This window comes from Myotis nattereri (genome assembly GCF_964212035.1).
Source record: "Myotis nattereri genome assembly, chromosome: 2".
Lineage (NCBI taxonomy): Eukaryota > Metazoa > Chordata > Mammalia > Chiroptera > Vespertilionidae > Myotis > Myotis nattereri.
In genome coordinates this window covers 175,252,157-175,271,867 of record NC_138076.1, presented here as the reverse complement: position 1 = coordinate 175,271,867, position 19,711 = coordinate 175,252,157, and the positions used below count along the sequence as shown (strand labels likewise).

Here is a 19,711-nt window from a genome sequence, read left to right as displayed (position 1 = left end):
TTATAATTTCATATGAGAGATAAAGCAGAAACAAATCACTTCAACCTAAGTCATAATGTGTTAGATATGCTAATAACCATTCCTAAATGGTAAGCACAACACACAGGAGAATGGAATTCAATGAATTTAGATGCATAAAGGAAAGCTTTCTGACAACTGATAGCATTAAATTGGGCCTGAACAGAAAACCAACAGGCAAAAATGAACACAGAACAGCTTTCAAAGTGTCGAGGTTATCTAAGCAAGTTTATGGTGATAAAAAAGCACATGGCCAACCCTGAAATATCCCCAAATCTATCCTGCAAATATCTTATAGTAAAGGGTCAATGTATATATAATTTTCTTTTTATTGAAAATTAGAACAAGCTTTTTTCCCCCCGTGAAATATAGATCTGATAGAATCCAAAATCACTCCTGGTGAGTGGAAGAATATAACAAAACATATTAAGAAAAATTAAAAATATTATTATATGAAGATTGGAGTTTTTCATTAGTTGTATCACCTGGAAAACACTTTAGTACATAATAAATGCTCAATAACAATTTTTTTCCAAAAGTGATTTAAAAAAATTACTTAAGCCCTAGCCGGTTTTGCTCAGTGGATAGAGCATTGACCTGTGGACCAAAGGGTCCCAGGTTCAATTCTGGTCAAGGGCACATACCTAGGTTGCAGGCTCCTCCACAGCTCAGGCCCTGGTCAGGGCTTGTGCAGGAGGCAACCAATGGATATGTTTCTCTCACGTCAATGTTTTTCTCTATCTTTCCCTCTCTCTTCCACTCTCCCTAAAAATCAATGGAAAAAATATGCTCGGGTGAGGATTAACAAAAACAAACAAACAAAAAATTACTTAAAAATTTAATAGGTGGAAGAAACAATAGTATGTCAGTAAGCAATATGTATATTATGCAATTCCATTTATCAATATTTTTTAAGTCTCAAAGAAGTGATAGGTAGTGGAACAAGGAAAGCGGCTGAATTTTGTCTATTGAATATGCTTTTAGGACACAGAGTTAACTGCAAGCAAATAGAGGGCTATTGTTAGAAAAGCGTTAATTAGAATATGTGAAGATATTTAAAATAAATGAAAAAATATAAAAGATTTACACATGCTCCTCCTAAATGAGTTATCATGTCTTAGACACCTTTCAAGTAACATTTACTTCATACCAGGATGATGCATAATCACAGGAACAAAACATCAAATGCATTTATCAAATATTATCTTCAAAGGTAACTAAAAGCTGACAGCATCTATACACATTTCACAGATAAATGAAGTTTGCACTGATAATAAGTATCACTATTTGCCGAAACCGGTTTGGCTCAGTGGATAGAGCGTCGGCCTGCGGACTGAAAGGTCCCAGGTTTGATTCAGGTCAAGGGCATGTACCTTGGTTGCGGGCATATCCCCAGTAGGAGATGTGCAGGAGGCAGCTGATCGATGTTTCTCTCTCATCGATGTTTCTAACTCTCTATCTCTCTCCCTTCCTCTCTGTAAAATATCAATAAAATATATTTTTTTAAAAAAAGTATCACTATTTAAAATGACTAGATTTGATAAAATACAGAGTGATAATAGACATAAGAAGCAGTTCACTGGCTGAGCCCTTTCTTCACATCATCATTTTATGGGAGACAGTCACCCACTTGGTGGCCCTTTTACAATCAGTCCCACATTAAAGCCACACGGATTTAATGCAGAGCCGTTCCACTAATGCTCCCTGAATTTTAATTTAAGCTACACAAAGTCAGCCGAAGCAACTTCCATCAAGTGAAGCTTTTCAAGGATACCTCCACTGATTGCTTTGTAACCAAGGCTAGTCAGTTCCTCAGCACTTCAGGTTTTCAATTGTTAAAATGAGATTTAAACATTCATTTTGCACATTCCTTGAAGAAATGGTGGAGACTATGGGGGTGATTTAAGCAAAGTGGTTTAACTTGTGGAAAATTAAGTCCATTTAAACTGATTATTCATATCAAGGCCAAGTAATGCCTCTGAACGCTAAGCCACTGTTAATTGTTGAAATAAAAAAGGACAAATGACTAGATTTCTTCTGTTCTAGAGGAACTCAAGGCAAGGTACCTCATTTCATGTCAACTGGTTATTTGCTCAACAGCATTACCACATTTTTGTAGGCCTCACAGACACAGACGTTTGCCTCAGAAATAATTTCAAGTTGATGAATTGAGTCAAACACACCATCAGAATTGTGACTCAAGACTACACCACTTCTGAAAGTCTGTGAATATCATCATCTCAACTATCTGAAGTACCTAGCTAGTAAAAGAAAATGTAATTGTAAGCAAGTAACACTGTCAAGCATTTTCCACTTGAATCTTTGAACAAAATATTCTCTCTAGATGAAAGATCACATTATTTCTTGGTTTCTTATGGTTAAATTTATACACAAAATAATATAGATATCTGAACAGTTTTTCCACATTTCATAAGGGAATAATTCTAAACTTCTGTTACATGCTGGGAAAGCATTTCATCTGATATGAAATTATTTAGGATGTAGACTGTATACTTCATTAAAGTTTACATGATGTTGTCCAACATGGTAGCCACCAACCATATGTGGATATAGGTTGGTTACTTGAAATGTAGTTAGTCTGAACTGGGATGTGCTGTAAGCATAAAATACATAACAGATTTCAAAATTTAGTATAAAAAAAATGTAAGAAATTCTTGCCCTGCTGGTGTGGCTCAGTGATTGAGTGTCAACCCCTGAACCAAGGGGTTGGATCGATTCCAGTTCAGGGCACATTCCCAGGTTGCTGGCTAGGTTCCTGGTGAGGGGCCTGCAGGAGGTGGCCAATCAGTGTTTCTATCTCTCTATCCTTCTCCCTTCCTCGCTCTCTCAAATCAATAAAATAAAATATTTTTAAAATGTAAAATATATCAATAATTTTTATATTGACCCTATATTAAAGTAATATTTTAAACATATAGGATTAAATAAAATATATCATTACATTAATTTCACTGGTGTATTTTTACTTTTTAATGTTGCCACTAGAAAATTTAAAATTACTTATGTGACTCACCTTATATTTCTATTAGAAAATGCTGGTTTATACTGTCAAAAAAAATCCACTGAACAAATAATCTTTTCTAAAAAGAGTGGTAAGTGCACAGGATTTTTGACAAATGTTAAAGATGATGGGGAAAAAAACATAAAAAATAGAAAACAATCTCTGCCGGTAATTACATTCATTATGAAATATAATGGGTATCATATATTCACTCTGACTTAAGGGAAGAACTTGGGAAATTATGTCAGATAAACAAAAATTCATGGGAAAGGTATAATAACCTTATGTTATCATATCACACAGAACCACAAGCTGGAATATCAACTTATATAACAGTCTATACAGTGTCTATTTTTACTGTATTATAAAATTAATATATGGATTTTACAAGTTTTATACTTCATTTTTATTGGAGATTAATATGCTTTTATAATTTCCTACATATTATTTAGTTGAAAGGGTTTTCAATAATTATTTAATCATGATTTTAATTTTGCCTTTTATATTTCACCCACATTCTAATAATTTTGCTAACTTTGAAAAGTGCTGCTTTAGCGTACATGAATTATATAGAATTATACACTGAAAAAAATTTTTTTACACTGAAATTTTTCATACAAAATGTAAAGCTATATTTTGGATCAAAGAAAGATAATTTTACCCCAACATTAAGAAGCTATTATACCACTTGTAAAATCACAAAACCTTCCTCTAAGTATTCTACTAATCATAATTCATTTCCAAGAAATGTTTAAAGTACCCCTAACAACCTCTCCCTCCTAATTTCATTCCCTTTATTATCAACTAGAGGTCCAGTGCATGAAATTCATGCACAGGTAGGGTTCCTAGGACTGGCTGGCAATCAGGGATGATCTGTGGGGCAACTGGTGGGCGATCAGGGAGCCCCGCTGGCACCTGCCTTGGCTGGTCTGGCGCCGCCCGCTTGCTGGCCCCGCCCCCACCACTGGTCGCCTCCCTCTGTTGGGGAGGGAGGAGACCCCACTGGCACCCGCCTTGGATGGCCTGTGGCCTGTGGGCTGGGGGCAGCTCCTGCATTGAGTATCTGCCCCCTGGTGGTCAGTGTGCATCATAGCAACTGGTCATTCCACCATTTGGTCAATTTTCATATTAGGCTTTTATTATATAGGATAAGTCTTTAATTCCCCAGATTTTTTTTGAATGTGCTGTTATGGGTGGTATGTAGAAGTGAAATTTAAAAATTAATCAACACCATATCCACCAATGCCAATCTTTCCCCAAAGAGTTGATGATACAATGACAACATGAGCTTACAAAATAAATCAAAATATTTAAGTTGTTTCTAAATCCATGTCTCAAAAAGTAAATCATCGTTTTTGTTAAAAAATTTTTCCCAATATAAAGATCCAAATCCTTCACTTCTTTTCAGTACATTTCATAAATGACCTCTTTCTCTATCTCTATGTTTTCCCTATCTCTCTTTCACTTGCTCTTGATCTCATTTTAGCTATCATTCTCATAATCTAAATCAGGTGTTTTATACATTTAATTGACCCATTCAATGTCTATTAAGATTCTTTCAAAATATGTAATACTTCTCTCTACCTAACTGCCTGTTACACAAGACTTGCTTCCTGGGAATGTTTCATCCATTCTTCCAGATAATATAAAATGTCAGATAACATACTTATGTTAAAAGCTTTCTTAAATAGCCCTTGAATTCCTCTAATCACCACATTGTCAATTACCAAAGAATCATAGGATAAGACCAATGTCCAGGTTGAAGGCTTTTATTTAAGTGTCAGAATTTTTAATTATAATGTTATAGAAATATATAGTGTATTAATTATGAATGCACCACTGGAAGCATACTGGAGAGTTTGGGTCTTGGCTCCACCATTTACTGCCGGAAGCCGGTCCATCCTTGCTGCTTGACACAGTCGCTGCAGGAAAGAAACATCTGCACAGCATATGTTTCAAGGGACCTGGCGTATATAGCATACTGTTCTTAATATGTTTGCTCCCCTTAGCGCTGTGTGTTTTAACCAAGGTCACCTCTCCAAGAAAGGTTGTTTCCCCAGGTAGGAACTTTTCCCTGAAGTCAGGGAGGGGATGCCTCTCCTAGAAAGGTTGTTTCCCCAGGTAGGAATTTTTCCCTGAAGTTAGGGAGGGGATGAAACTCCTTAACTAAGTGCCAGGCGGGTAGTTAATCACTTCAACTACAAACAATCATGCTTAAGCTACATAATCTTTACTCCCTGGAATGGAGATAAGAAACGCCCTAACCTTTGTAATAGAAATTGACAGGATTAAAATCAACTGGTATAAATACAGATGTAACAAAACAATAAACAGCAGAACCTCTCTGGAGATAGAGACCAGAACTTGGCTGGAGATCCTGGCTAGGCTGCTGATCAACTGAACGCTGTCTCCGTGTCATTCCTTCTTCGCCGACTCCATCTACACCTTTGGGGACCCCTGGACCTGCTGGGGCTGGACCCCGGCAATTTACTAGTTGTGTGATTTAGGCATTTTACTGCTTTGCGTTGGTTTCTTCATCTATAAAATGGTATCGATATGGGGTGGGTGGGGCAAAAGTAGCTTTACAGTTGTAAGTGAAAGAGAGTTTATACCTGTATTATTATTTATTAATTATTGTAAACCTACTTTTACCCAGCCTTTATAGTATTTATCCCTTATTGTGAAAATTAAGTGGGAAATAAAATAAAAAATGCTCAAAGAAATCTGGCACATTAGAAACAGTCAGTGTGTCATATCCTGTATAGAAATGCTCAACACTCCAACATCAAAAGAAAAGATAACTGAATTTCAAGGTAATTCTAACTTTCAAAGCTATTTAAAAATTTTGTGGCTCAGACGTAGACTGAATACAACAGGAGAGTAATAAAAATTCACCCTTCAAAGCAATACAATAAAATATCTACAGTTTGCAAATTTGGATTGAATTGTCATGGATACACATGTAATTTGAATTTATACCCTTAGTTTATAAGTTTTAAGTTAAAATTTCCCACAATTTCCTAAAAATACTAGAAAAAGGCCACAACTTTTGCCCATTCTCAATTAAAATGTATATGATCTATTATAAAACTTTATATGACACACCCTAGATGCATATCATTGGATATATGATAGAAGGCAGAACGCCTACTTTACACAGATTGGCATTGTTTCTTTCCTATTTATTCTGAGGAGCAAAACTCATTTTCTCAGTGAATAAAGTTTAGTGAAGCAATCAGGCGTCAGTCCCTATGGAAACACATTAGGTTATCTTGTGAGATTTCTTCAGAACGCATGCAGAATTTGTGTAAAGAAACTCTAAATAAACAAATAATTAAGTGAGTAATCTGACAGGAATCCAAAGATCAGTGATACAGCACTGATCATCTCTAGGTATAAACGTTAAGTCAAAAAACGTTAGGCCACGTTAGCACAATCATGTTTGGGTTACAGTTTGAAGATTGAAATCACTGAGTCTTATATAACTGTTTGGTAATTGCTGCTGTGTGGAGTATAATCTCTACCTTTCTCTCCATCCTCCCTTATCACTCCTTAGAAAGGAGAAAACGATAATTGGGCTAAATTCCAGGACACGTAATGGACCATGTGTGTGAGTGTATGTGTAAATGGCACATGCATGCTTGCATGAGGTGCTCCAATTAGGCATTTTCCTACCCAAGCAGCAGAAGGGTGAGGGGAGGTGGCCTCTCAGGACAGGCCAACCTTTTTGATCCAACCTGTTCCTATATTAACAGGAGTGTTCAGGTATCCAGACCCTTAGAGCCTGGGTGCTGACTTGCATACAATGCAGAGAGAAAAGCCTTAGATCTTGAGCTTTAACCTCATGCTTTAGCTCCATTTACCAGTCACCTCTGGGCTGGAATTTAGGGCATGCAGCCAAGTAAAATTAAATGCCCTTTGTTTTCCAACTTGTCATTCTCCTTGGCCTCCCTATGTTCACTTCCTGGAACCACCCGGAGAGGCTGTTTTCTAGGCCAAGGCGAGATTTGAGCATTACTGGGTACCTTGGCTTTAACATCATCTAAAAACACCTCAAAATCAACCCTATTTAAAACAATAGAAACAGTGGGACAATGCTTAAGAAGAAAGAAAAAAGGTAGTACATTCCCTCTTTTTTAGTCTTTAACGTCTGCTGTGATGTGCAGAGGGAGACCATAATTGCGGAATTCGGAACATCTCTTTTTACTGGCAATCATCAGACATAATCCTTGCATTTTATTTTGTTGTTTGTTGTGAGGGGTATGTCTGTTTTGGAGGGGGAGGGGTGAAGATTCAGGTGTGTTCCCATGGATGATATAGGACATAAAGATTATAGGAATCTTTGGAGAGATTGTGAGATACAGAAATAAAACATCTGTAAGTTGGATACCATGAGAAATCATCAGATCCAAATGTACTATGTTACTGGAAATGAGGAAGACCTCTCTATTTTAATCTCCACTTCAAAGAAAATACACTCATTCTTAAAATCTCATGTAAACACTTCAGCAATATTTGGAAAAAGAGGACAAAATTAAAATGCAAAAACATGGTCATTTCAGTATACTTATTTTATTAAAGCATATTAAGTGCCAAGAGCAAGAATAAGAGACAATGTCTTACCTCCCATCTCGATCCCAGTCATACACCTGTACTTTGATTGTTCTGTCCATGAGAAAAACGCACACATAAAGTTACTTAGGAAGATCAAAAGGATATATAAATCTAAGAACTTATATGTCATAGCCCATGGACATGGGCCATAGGGTAGTGAAGACCTGGGGGGAATAGGGGCTTAGAGGACGGGGAGTTAAGGAGGATAAACAGGATACATCTGTAATACTATCCACAATAAAATAATATCCATCAAAAACAAAATAAATGAATTGTAGTTTTTAGAGACAAAATAGTGTACGCCTGAAGGCTTGACACAGTAATTTGAACTTGTCTTTGATCATTTTATTGCTAAATTCAATTTGTGTCTTAGCCGAAGTTTCTAAAATCTGCACTGATTCTGTAAAGGGAGCAGGCAAAGTATATGGGAGAGGCGTGTAGTGTGACAGAGCTCCCTCCTCAACAGGGAGACATTCAGCTACATCTCTCCTTTTGAAAACATTGTGTCAGAACAGGATTTCTCATCACAGCACAGACCAGAATCCCAGGAAGGGCTTGTAAAAAATGCATCCTTGGACCTCATCCCCAGAGTTCCTGGGTCAGTAACCTGGGTTGGGGCCTGAGAACCTGAATTTCTACAAGGTTCACCAGGTGATACTGACCTACAGTATGAAAAGCACCTTCTTAGAGAAAAGGATAACCAGTTAATTAAATTATAATCCAATTAAAGGAATAAAATGACAGTCAAATGGCATGATACAGTTTAGAATAAAAATAATGACATATTGGTAATCAATAGTTCCTTCTATGATATTAGTTAACAGAATAAATTCCCAGTTTCCTAATATACAAGTACTGAGATAAATAAAATAAAGAGACTGAGCTTTTACTTTCTATTTATTTGCTTTTCTTTTTGGGTGAATAGGGGTTTTTATATTATAAGCTTCCCATCAATGTTAATTTTTAAAAAAATACACCTTTGATATTAAGAAATTTTCAGGTATATAATGGAAAGATCTTCAGGGCCACCACACCCACCTACTAGATCTATAGATTCAGCAACCACGAAAGCAGTGCTGCAAATAGAATTTTAAGGAGTTTTTCAGGGTTGATAATATATCTAGTCATAGTCTTATATTTCATATATTTACTTATGTCAGCCTAGAAAGACAATACCAAATGAAAGCCTTGAGGCAGTGAACATTGTGGAATGACTTTTGAATAGTAATATGTTAAAAAACTTAAACTAATATTCAATATCTTTTTAACACTTTCCACATTTTTCTTCTTGGAAATACAGCCAGTTTAACCAATTTTAACTTACCAAATTATCCCTCTTCCCCAAAACATAAATAAATTATTCATTCTTTTGTGCATACACACTTACATCAGTAAAGAAGCTATTTTAATTTTTTAAGCAACTTAGGATTATTGAATACAACATCTATAGTAAATAATCAAAGCTCTCAGAAAAGCTGTCATTTATTTTACCTGTCATAATCGCCATTACATAATGCTCGGACTGAGATCTTGAATGCTTGCCATACAGGATTCAGAGTATTTTTGACAACTTCTGTTTTATGGCAAATTGTAAAACTGTTAAAAAAAAAAAAAAGAATTTTCAGTTATTTCTGTGATTCAATTATGATATACAATTTTAGTAGTCATTCTTTCTCTCGGTGCAGAATAAATGTTGCCATTCCATTTTTTGCTACTATATCATTTAATAAGAAGGGGTTTGTGGTTTTAAAACTTTAAAGATTAGCTCACTATAATATAAAGCAATAAGATTTTGAATTAAGTTTACTGCAAATGATGTTCTGCAAAATCAATACATTCTAAAGCTGCTTTGTAAACAACCTCTAAATATTGTGATGACACATTAATACAGGGAAAAATATCCACAGGCCACTAAAAATATGAGTTATCAAACCCTGAGAAAAGCTGTTTTGTTGGAGTATTGGGGATAAAAATCTGATTGGAATGGGTTTGAGAAAGAGAAGAGAAACTGAGGCAGAGTGTATAAACATTTTTGAGGAGTTCAGCTTTAAAGAGAAATTGGGGGAAAGATTAGTCAAGTGAAAGGTTTTGTTTTTGGTTTTGTTGGTTGGTTGGTTGGTTTGTTGCTTTTTAATTTTCTTTTTTCCAAGAAGGAGGCAACCACAGAAAGCTCGCAAGCTAAAGGAAACTATCCGCAAGAGGAACCAAGTTGTGAAGTGTGAGGGAAAGGGGAGGAAGGCTGGAGCAACGTCCTTTGGGCAATGCGAGTGGGTCCAGGGCCTCAGTGGAGGAGTTGCCCTTGGGAGCATGGACAGTCATTCTCCAGGAACTTTCAGGAGCTCCAGTATCACAGCACAGGGTCGATGCTGTCGTGAGACCATGAGGAAGTTCTCCAGTTGCTGCCATTTTCTTATGATACAAGAAGCATGATTATCAGCAAAGAAGGAAGAGGGCAGCCTGCCTAAGAGTCCGGGAGAGAGGAAAAGTTGATGGATTAAGGAAAAGGAGTAGGGCTCCTGCAGAACCCAAGGGCCTATTTACAATTAACTTCATGAACCTAGCTGGCGTGGCTCAGTGTTTGGGAGGAACACTGCAGGAATTTATTATGAGAGGAAGGGAGAGGGAGAGAGAGAGACAGAAACATCAATGATGAGAGAAAAATCATTGATTGTCTGCCTCCTGCACACCCTTTAACCTATGGAACCTGATCTATTCCTGATGAGGGCACATGCCTGGGTTGCAGGCTCTATCCTTAGTAAGGGGTGTGCAGGAGGCAGACTATCAATGGTCCTCTCTCATCATTGATGTTTCTATTTCTCTCTCCCTCTCCCCTCTTCTCTGAAGTCAATAGAAATATATTTTAATTAAACAAAATTAAATTAACATCATGAATTTTAGAAAGATCACTCCATATATGGTCCCTTCTTTAGCTAAACTATTGGCTCTATATATCTGAATAATTCCTTGAGGGAAGATAACTCAAGAATACACAATAAGAATACACAACTGGAATCCATGGAGCCTCAAACTCAGTTTTCTGTGTTGTTTCCACCAAACCATGCAATCTCTGGACATTAATAGAGTCCTGTAAATGTTCTTGCCTGGTGTGACTTATGCAGCAGTTCATGAGCTATAAAATGTTTAAAATAGCCCTAAACAGTTTGGCTCAGTGGATAGAGCATCAGCCTGCAGGTTGAAGGGTCCCAGGTTCGATTCCGGTCAAGGGCATGTACCTTGGTTGCAGGCACAACCCCAGTAGTGGGTGTGCAGGAGGCAGCTGATGGATGTTTCTCTCTCATCGATGTTTCTAACTCTCTATCCCTCTCCCTTCCTCTCTATAAAAAAACAACAATAAAATATAATTTTAAAAAATGTTTAAAATAGTCTTGGTTAGAACAGTACATAAACCTGGTCCTCACCAATCCTTAGTCGTGACGTATTCTAAAGACAGGATTCTCTCTCAGTCATGAACATGAGAATTGCCATAATGAACATTGTGCACTTAACCCCCACAAGCAAATAATCTCTTTTGTAAAGCCTTTGAGTCTATCTTCTTCCTTTACGGCAAGAAGGTTTGTTTCTATTAAGATGTCAAATAGAAATATTTGAAGAGATCAAGTATTCATTATAAGAATTATGGCATAGTGCCGTCCCTTTCCTGGTAGTATCCTCACCCATCTAAAGAAACACATGCTTCTTACTAAATTGAAAGCGCTCTATAGTCAACGCTGTCAGAATGGACTCACGCAATTTAGGGACCACTGGGGACAATAGCTATTAAAAGAGAAGACTCAGAAAGGTGCAGCCAAGCTATCTAAAGCAGAGGGAAGAAGAACAGATGGGGTCAGGGAGAGGTAGGCAGGAAAAAAAAAACAAAACAGGCCCTCAAATGAGAAAAAGCAAAAGTACACAAAAAAATGGTTAAGAAACATTCTTAGGGACAAAATTACATATATTGTTTTGTTTCAGAAAAAGATACCTGCCTTCCTTCTTAATATAATACATTCTTAAAGATCTACAAAGGGGCCTTGCCTTCTCTTCTTCTCTCGTATCATATTCTACTATGTATTAAGTCTTCGGTATGGTGATAGATGAGGTAGATAGATAGATGATAGATAGATAGATAGATAGATAGATGATAGATAGATAGATAGATAGATAGAAAGAATGAGGAGCAACTAACTATTTCACATCCACATTTTCAAAAATCTACTGACTTTTTTCTGGCCTCTTTGCTTAAGGTTAAATCAAAACTTCTGTTATAGCCCTAATATCACCAACCATAGTAATTAAATACTTTGACACTTGAAACTTCTTTTAAGACAGTGCATCATCTTCTTAGTGAGGTATTTATGAGCCAGGTAGTCATCTGTCTTTGACTAATCATTTTCAGTTGTAATACATGAGATGTGATACAGACAGCAAAATCTCACCAGAAATTCCAGTGCTACTGTCACTAATGAAAATTCTGACAGGAGTCTGATGTAGCTCTTTCAAACATTCAAGAGTGTGTGTGTGTTTGTGTGTGTGTGTGTGTGTGTCCTATCTAATAAAAGAGAAACATGATAATTGGCGTACGACCGCTACCCTTCCCATTGGCTAATCAGAGCAATATGCAAATTAACTGCCAGCCAAATGGCGGCCGGCAGTCAGGCAGCTTGAAACTAACATGAGGCTTGCTTGCTTCAGTGATGGAGGACTCCAACGTTCCCCGCCTGCCTTGCCAGCCTCTGAGCCTGCAGTTTGAAACATAGTTACAAAAATAGAAGCTAAACAAAACCCCAGAAACCAGCTCTCAGCGGGCTGGGATCTCAGAGCTGGAGTTGATAGAGAGTTTTGATTATAGAGCCTAAACAAACCAGATACCTGCTTTCAAGAGCAGAAGCCTCAGAGCTGGAGCCTCAGAGCTAAAGCTGGCCCAGAATAAAAAAAAAAGAAAAAAAGGAGCAGTTGGGAGCTTCAGTCGGCCTGAAAACAGCCCTCAGCCCCTCACCCAGACTGGCCAGGCACCCCAGTGGGGACGCCCACCCTGAAGGGTGTGTGACCAGCTGCAAACAGCCATCATCCCCTCATCCAGGCTGGCCAGGCACCCCAGTGGGGACCCCCACCCTGATCCAGGACACCCTTCAGGGCAAACCAGCCAGCCCCCACCCATGCACCAGGCCTCTATTCTATATAGTAAAAGGGTAATATGCCTCCCAGCACCGGGATCAGCATGACAGGGGGGCAGCGCCCAAACCCCCTGATCGCCCTGCGGCTCTGTGTGTGACAGGGGGCGGGGCCACAACCTCCCTATCTGCCCCGCTCTGTGCATGACAGGGGGTGGCGCCCCAACTCCCCAATCGGCCCTGCTCTGAGCCCGACCAGGGGCTGCACCTAGGGATTGGGCCTGCCCTCTGCCACCTGGGAGCAGGCCTAAGCCAGCAGGTCGTTATCTCCCGAGGGGTCCCAGACTGCGAGAGGGCACAGGCTGGGCTGAGGGGCCCCCCCTGCCCCCCAGAGTGCACAAATTTTTGTGCACCAGGCCTCTAGTATATATATATATATAGTGCTAAGTGTCCAACCATCAATGTAATGACATCATGTGGCAACGCCCAGCTTCCTCTCCCTAGCAACTAGCCTCCTTGCAGTTTCTTCAGCCCAGGAACATGACTTGCTTTATAGCCGGGTGGAAACATTTCACACTGTAACCAAATGTCTGTGAAGTGTTTTCACGAGCCTCATCTCATTCAATCCTCACAGAAGCCCTGGAGTAGGTAGACAGAAGACTTGGTGGAATCCTATTTTATTTTCATTAGCCGGAAAACAGACATTTAGAAAGCTTAGAAACTTGACCAGATTGAAAAGAAGTAATGGTGGACCTTCAAAATGACTTCAGGTTTTCTCACTGCACAGAATATAGTCAAACACTGCTGCAGTTAAATATTTTACCCTTTGTTCTCGCTGCATGATCTACAATAATAATCTGCTTCGTGTTGATATTTACTGCTGTGTTGCTGACAATTACTGGAAAGAGAAGTTGGGGTACTTCGCTGGGCTGGAAAAGTTTAGCTAAATCAGAAAGCAGGTTTAATTAAGCAAGTTTATCTATAGATATAAAAGGCTAAGTTGACTCGCACATGTGTGATACATATCAAGCTCTTGCTGGCACTATTTGCATGCACGTGTTTCTATCTGTCATTGTCGACAGTGAATTTGGTTGACACTTCTATTATAGAGAAAGGGCGAATAGCGATATTAAAATATTTCTTCTAATTAATTTCCTTTCAGTGTGCACAAATTCATGCACCGGGCCACTAGTTGTTTTATAAATATACAGTGTATGCATATATTATAAATAGTATTATAAGAAAAACATACTAAATAATATATATTAAAGTACTTTAAATGAAGCCATTTACCAAAAAAAATAGCTATTCTAAAGGAAAAATATTACCTAATTGTAAATACAGGTCAAGTTACCAAATTAATGGGAAAGCAGAAAAGAAAAATTTATAATCACATATTATTAAGATTTTTAATAATGCTTCTGGTGGAAATTAGTTTTATTCTTCCCTATAAAATGAGCCTTAAACACATTCAGCAACAGGCAGTTTTTGAAATAGCTCCATATTCAAATAAATGCTAAAAATAAGACTAAAATCTTTACAGTCAAAAATAGAGACAGCCAGTTTGGCTCAGTGGATAGAGTGTTGGCCTGCAGACTGAAGGGTTCCAGATTCAATTTCTATCTGGGGCACATGCCTGGGTTGCTGGTTCTATCTCCAGCTGTGGGCATGCAAGAGGTGACAATCAATGATTTTCTCTCATCATTGATGTTTCTATCTCTCTTTCCCCCTCTCCACTCCTCTCTGAAATCAATAAAAATATATATGTATTTTTAAATAGAGGCTTATAAATAGTGAAAAGTAAATGCATTTTTACTCATTTAAAATAAAACATATATATTAATGTACTAATAAATATGTCTTAGTATATATACTTGCATCTAGCTTGTGAACTAGTTTTATGTGTGTAAATTCAGGGTGCCCCAAAACATGTATATACACTTTAATAGCTGATAGCTCAATTTTGAAAATAAAATGCATTTTAGTAAACATTGCCTTTATAGTTATTCGAAGTATATGTATACATTTTTGGACACCCTATATTTGTGGGAAATTTTCTGAAATGAGATTTATCAAATTTTAGTAATAGTTGTTTTTTTAAATAATTTGAGATATTTTTATTACTTGTATGTACTTTAAGTTCTTAATATTGAGATTTCATTTAATGACTAAGTTATCGTTCAGACAAGCATAATAAATTCCTGCAATGTAACTCTCACCAGTAGCATTAAATGTGTGATAGATTGAAATGTGTAACTAATCTTTATCAATGAAGAAAACTAGAAGAATAAAAATAGAAAATTCAAGAAACAAGTAGTTCAGAAAAATAGGAAACAAAAGAACATTGTGATTCAAGAAATTCTGAGCTCATTCTTTAATTTTTCTATATCTTTAAAATGACTTGCAAATATGATTATTTTCTTTATTGTCCAATATTTTTCACATGGATAAAATCATTGTTTAAATGCAAATATTACTCTGACCTCCTAACCACCAAAACAGAAGAGAATTATGCAAAATTTAATAATAGGATGCCATAATAGCCAAGAATTGCCCAGTATCTGCATTAAAAAAAAAAAAAAATCCCACAAAGAAAAGCATTGTTTTCTACTGCCCAATGTATTCATTTTAAATAACAAACTTTTATTTTTATGTAACATATTGCATACTTATTACATAACATTAACATATTATATAACTATATAAGTGTAGCACTATCAACAGGTATTGTTTTTTTTTTATTCCAGTCCCCTAGTTTTTAATCTCTAAATGATGTTTTCTCTTTAGCTCATATTTTATTATGCATAGTTAAGAAAAACAATATAAAAAACACCTTACTATAAAATAATAACAATAGCAGCTAACATTTAAACTATTCTTATGTTATAGGCAAGCTTCTGAATGCTTTTTGCATAGTAACCTATGTAATAATCTCAACAACCCTATGAGGTAGATGTAATTATTAGTCCATTTACAGATGGGAAAACTGAGTTTCACATGTATTGAAAAACTTGCCTATGATCCCATAGCTAGTAAGTAGTAGCATCATGACTTAAACCACAGCAACAAAAACTTAGCCCATAATTTTAACTGCTAAACTTTCCCACAAATACTCACATTACAATATGAATCAAAGAAAACATTAAAATGTATTTAGTGGTAGAGTCATATGTATTACACTCTATAACCCATGGATACATTTTCAAACCAAATAGAAACCAGTCTAATAATGACTGCTAAAAATATTCAAATTACTGGAATGTAATAAAAATTTTTACTGAATGTTAGATGTTATTGAAAAACAACAACAACCCTATAGTATTAAAAAAATCAACCCATAAAGTCCATTTCATTTTCTAAGAAAATAAAGTCTATAACAAAACACATAATATGTCTACAAAAATATAATTCTTCCATTCTATTAAGACATTATAATTTTATAAAAAGTAAAGAGGAAATGTTTCCATGAAGCTGAAAATCATTCGTTTTAAATATCAAACAGAACATATGAAACACTTAGAAAGTGATGCACTGTTAGTCTATTGAGATGGAAATCATAGCAATTTTTAAAATAAAAATATTGTACTGTTTATCAATTTAATGAGCTTCTCTGAGATAAATAATTCAAATAGCATCCTCACTATAGTACTAAAATGCATAAAATATAAATCTACCTGCCATCTTCATTACTTCGGTAAAACACAAGGAAAGGATCTGATTTTCCAAAGAAGTCCTTCTTGTCCAACTTGTTAGCACAAAATTGCATCAGAACAGCATCCTGAAAACAAAATGAATATAATGGCTCAAAATTTGGATTACAAATAACCAGAAACTACAGATCACAAATAAGACTTGAGAAGAAAACAAATTTGTGAAATTTTCTTGCAAATGGCCAAGTGTGTGAGAATCCCCGACAACATGAAATTGCTTTAAAGGACCATGAGACTGAAAACTTGACTTTGTGTTTGTTCTAGTCACAAAATTATAACTTTAAAATCTGTAATAATTTTCCTCTGAAAAGTGATATTACGCTAGATAACTCTAGGTATCCAATATCATAAGACAAGTCTTCATTCATTTCTCCTGTTATTCAAGTGCACATTTTTAGAACATAAGAATTTTTTAAATTCCTGTGGAAATATTTACTAAACATCTACTAAGTATCTCTCATTTATTAGATGTCAAGATGTTTTAGATGATTAGATGAGGAACAAGACTGATCCAGACTTTGACCACATAGTTTACTATCTGGAGGGAAAAAAAGTGTTTTTCTTAATTATACAGAGTGCTCCACAATATCTCCATAACTACATATTAAAATAATTTACATTGCATTGGACTTGAAGAAAAACAAAGCACCTTCATTTTCATTTGTAATTTAAATTAAACATGTAACATGTTGATCACTATGCCAAGCCAATCATTTTTTTCAGTTTATATACTCAAGCATCCATAATCTACGTAATTTAGCTTAAAGTTAATCAAACTGGGGTATAATATATCAAAGATATGAACTATTATTCAATTAGGTAGTGTAAGCTTTTAATAAAGTAGAAAATACTAGCTATTTCGAGAATAAAATTACTATTTTGGTTTGCTTGCTTTTTTAACTGAAAGAAAATGCTAACAATTTTGGAAAGACGTAGAGGGTCAAAGTAATTCAGATTAAATCAAGAGGTCATAGTTTCAAATCCTATTTGATGAAAATATTAACAACGACTAAAAAGGCACTTTCTTATTCAACCATTTCTTTGCAGAGTCCAGCAATACTGATTAAGCGTCTACCTAAATTCTCCTTAGTTCCTTTCAGTAATTCCAGAACACTATACCAGAGATGATGCTCTCTGTTTTTCATTCATTCATTGATATACTTAATAAACATTTCTCAAGCAATACTCAGAGAAGTTTATAGGTCTAGATTTCTCATTTTCAAAAGTATCGATAAGAGTGTCATTTTACTTCGTTATTTAGAATATAGATGTGATCTCTTCTACCAGAGGAATACTCATATTGAAGAAGGCATTATGCTTCTAAGCAGGTATAGTTACAATACTCATTTCAAAGAAAATTACAACGGGAACACAAGCAAGAATAGGAATATCATTAATAACTCAAGCTCCTCAGCCATGATCACTTTTCAAATCTAAGGTTTAAAGATTAAAAATGGATATACTATCCATTAAGGAAGTAGTGAGAGAATCACCTGGGTGATCAAACTATAAAGTCAAATTGAAAAGAAAGGGCTGGGGTTTCTGTTTTGTTTTGTTTTGCGTTATTTGTTTCGAATGCCCTTGCATCTTCCTAAATATTACATGCCCTTGGGTGAGAGTAGTTTTCTAATAACAGGGGACGAGGACATTGTTCTTGTCACAGAAAAATAAATAGCCCCTTGAAGATATTTTCCCAAAGCACCTGAATCAAAACACAAACTCCCAAAAAACATTCTGATATACTTGAAAGGCATTAATAGATCAATAAAATGTGTATTTTTCAAACTGGTTGTGAATTAAGCTTCAAACAGATCAAGTATTGTTTAAAAATAAATTTTCACATGATCATTGGTGAATGTAATACCAAGCTATAATTTTTCAAATTATATTCCTTAAGGCTTACAACATGAATAACCAATTCAAAATAAAGATTTCTTTCAATGTATCAAATTATATAAATTTAGGAAAAAATATATTTTGCTATTATTCAGGTTAATAACATAGCGGGGATTTCATCTGTAACAAGCACAAAAGGTATCCAATTTATAAGGGGAAAAATCCAGGCATTTACTTATTTTCAGAAATATACAGGCATCATTGCAAAGGTGTTTGTTTCTTTTTTAATCTCTTATGCTTAGTACCACCTGAGAGAATTTTCAAACTTTTCTTCAATGCTCCACATCAGTACAACAAACTTCCTATTGAAGAAATCCACTTGAATATTTCACAGGCATTTCTAACAAGTTCAAATCTAACTTGCTTCTCCTATAATTTTCCCAGCTCAATTAGTGGTTCATCATCCATTCAAGTGATCAAAGAGTTGTTCTCAATTTCTCCCTTTTCCTTACCCTTTACACATTTCTTCACCAAGTTGTAACGTTCTGAGTCTAAAACTTTCCTCAAATTTTCACTTCAGCTACTGGCACCACTCTAGCCCAAGCCCACCTCCTCTCTCACCTGCACTTGTACTGTGTGGCATTGATTCCTTTCTCCCTCTTCCTCTCTTGTACCTATCCAATCCATTCTCCATTTAGCAGACATGTTCTTAAAATGTGAAAGAAATACTTCTGTACATAACAAAAATGCTCCAAGGCTTTCTCCTGTATTTCAGATAAACAGACTCTTAAAATGGTCTACAAAGCTGAACACCAGCCCTAGGCAGTTTGGCTCAGTAGTTGGACTATAGGCCTGCCAACTGAAGGGTCTTGGGATCAAGTCAGGTCAAGGGCACATACCTTGGTTGCAGGCCCCATCCCCAGCCCGGGTTGGGGATCATGCAGGAGGCAACCAATCTATGTGTCTCTCTCACATCTATGTTTCTCTGTCTCTCCTCCTCCCTTCCGCTCTCTAAAAATCAATGGAAAAAATATCCTCAGGTGAGAATTAACTAACTGAATGAATGACTGAATGAATGAATGAATGAAGCTGAACACCAAATGGGCTCTGAGCTGCCTTTTCCACCTTCATCTGACAAAGTGTTACCTCAATCGTCCCCCACTCCTAGGCCCTTGTCACCAAACACCGGACACACTCCTCTTCCTCCTCAGGACCTTACACGAGATGTGCACACTGCAGGAATTCCTACTGCCCTGCGGCAGGCAAACCATTCCTCAGGGCTTAGCTTGCATGTCCTTTGTTCACAGAGGCCCACATGACATCCTCCCTCTTATACGTTAGATTTTCCACTGTCTTTCCCATAATATATTTGATCACTTAGTAAACATCATGACATATTTACC

At 36.3% G+C, this 19,711-nt stretch overlaps 1 protein-coding gene across 1 annotated transcript in view; it reads right to left on the bottom strand.

Annotated features, from left to right (window-relative positions):
* The window catches only part of CPNE8 (copine 8), a 193,277-nt gene that overhangs the window by 84,625 nt on the left and 88,941 nt on the right, over positions 1-19,711 (bottom strand). The window contains exons 8-10 of the mRNA XM_081083691.1: positions 16,437-16,540; positions 9,146-9,250; positions 7,664-7,705 (exon numbers count right to left, since the gene is read on the bottom strand). Coding sequence (XP_080939817.1) covers positions 7,664-7,705; positions 9,146-9,250; positions 16,437-16,540 — 251 coding nt within the window. The remainder of the gene's footprint in view (positions 1-7,663; positions 7,706-9,145; positions 9,251-16,436; positions 16,541-19,711) is intronic.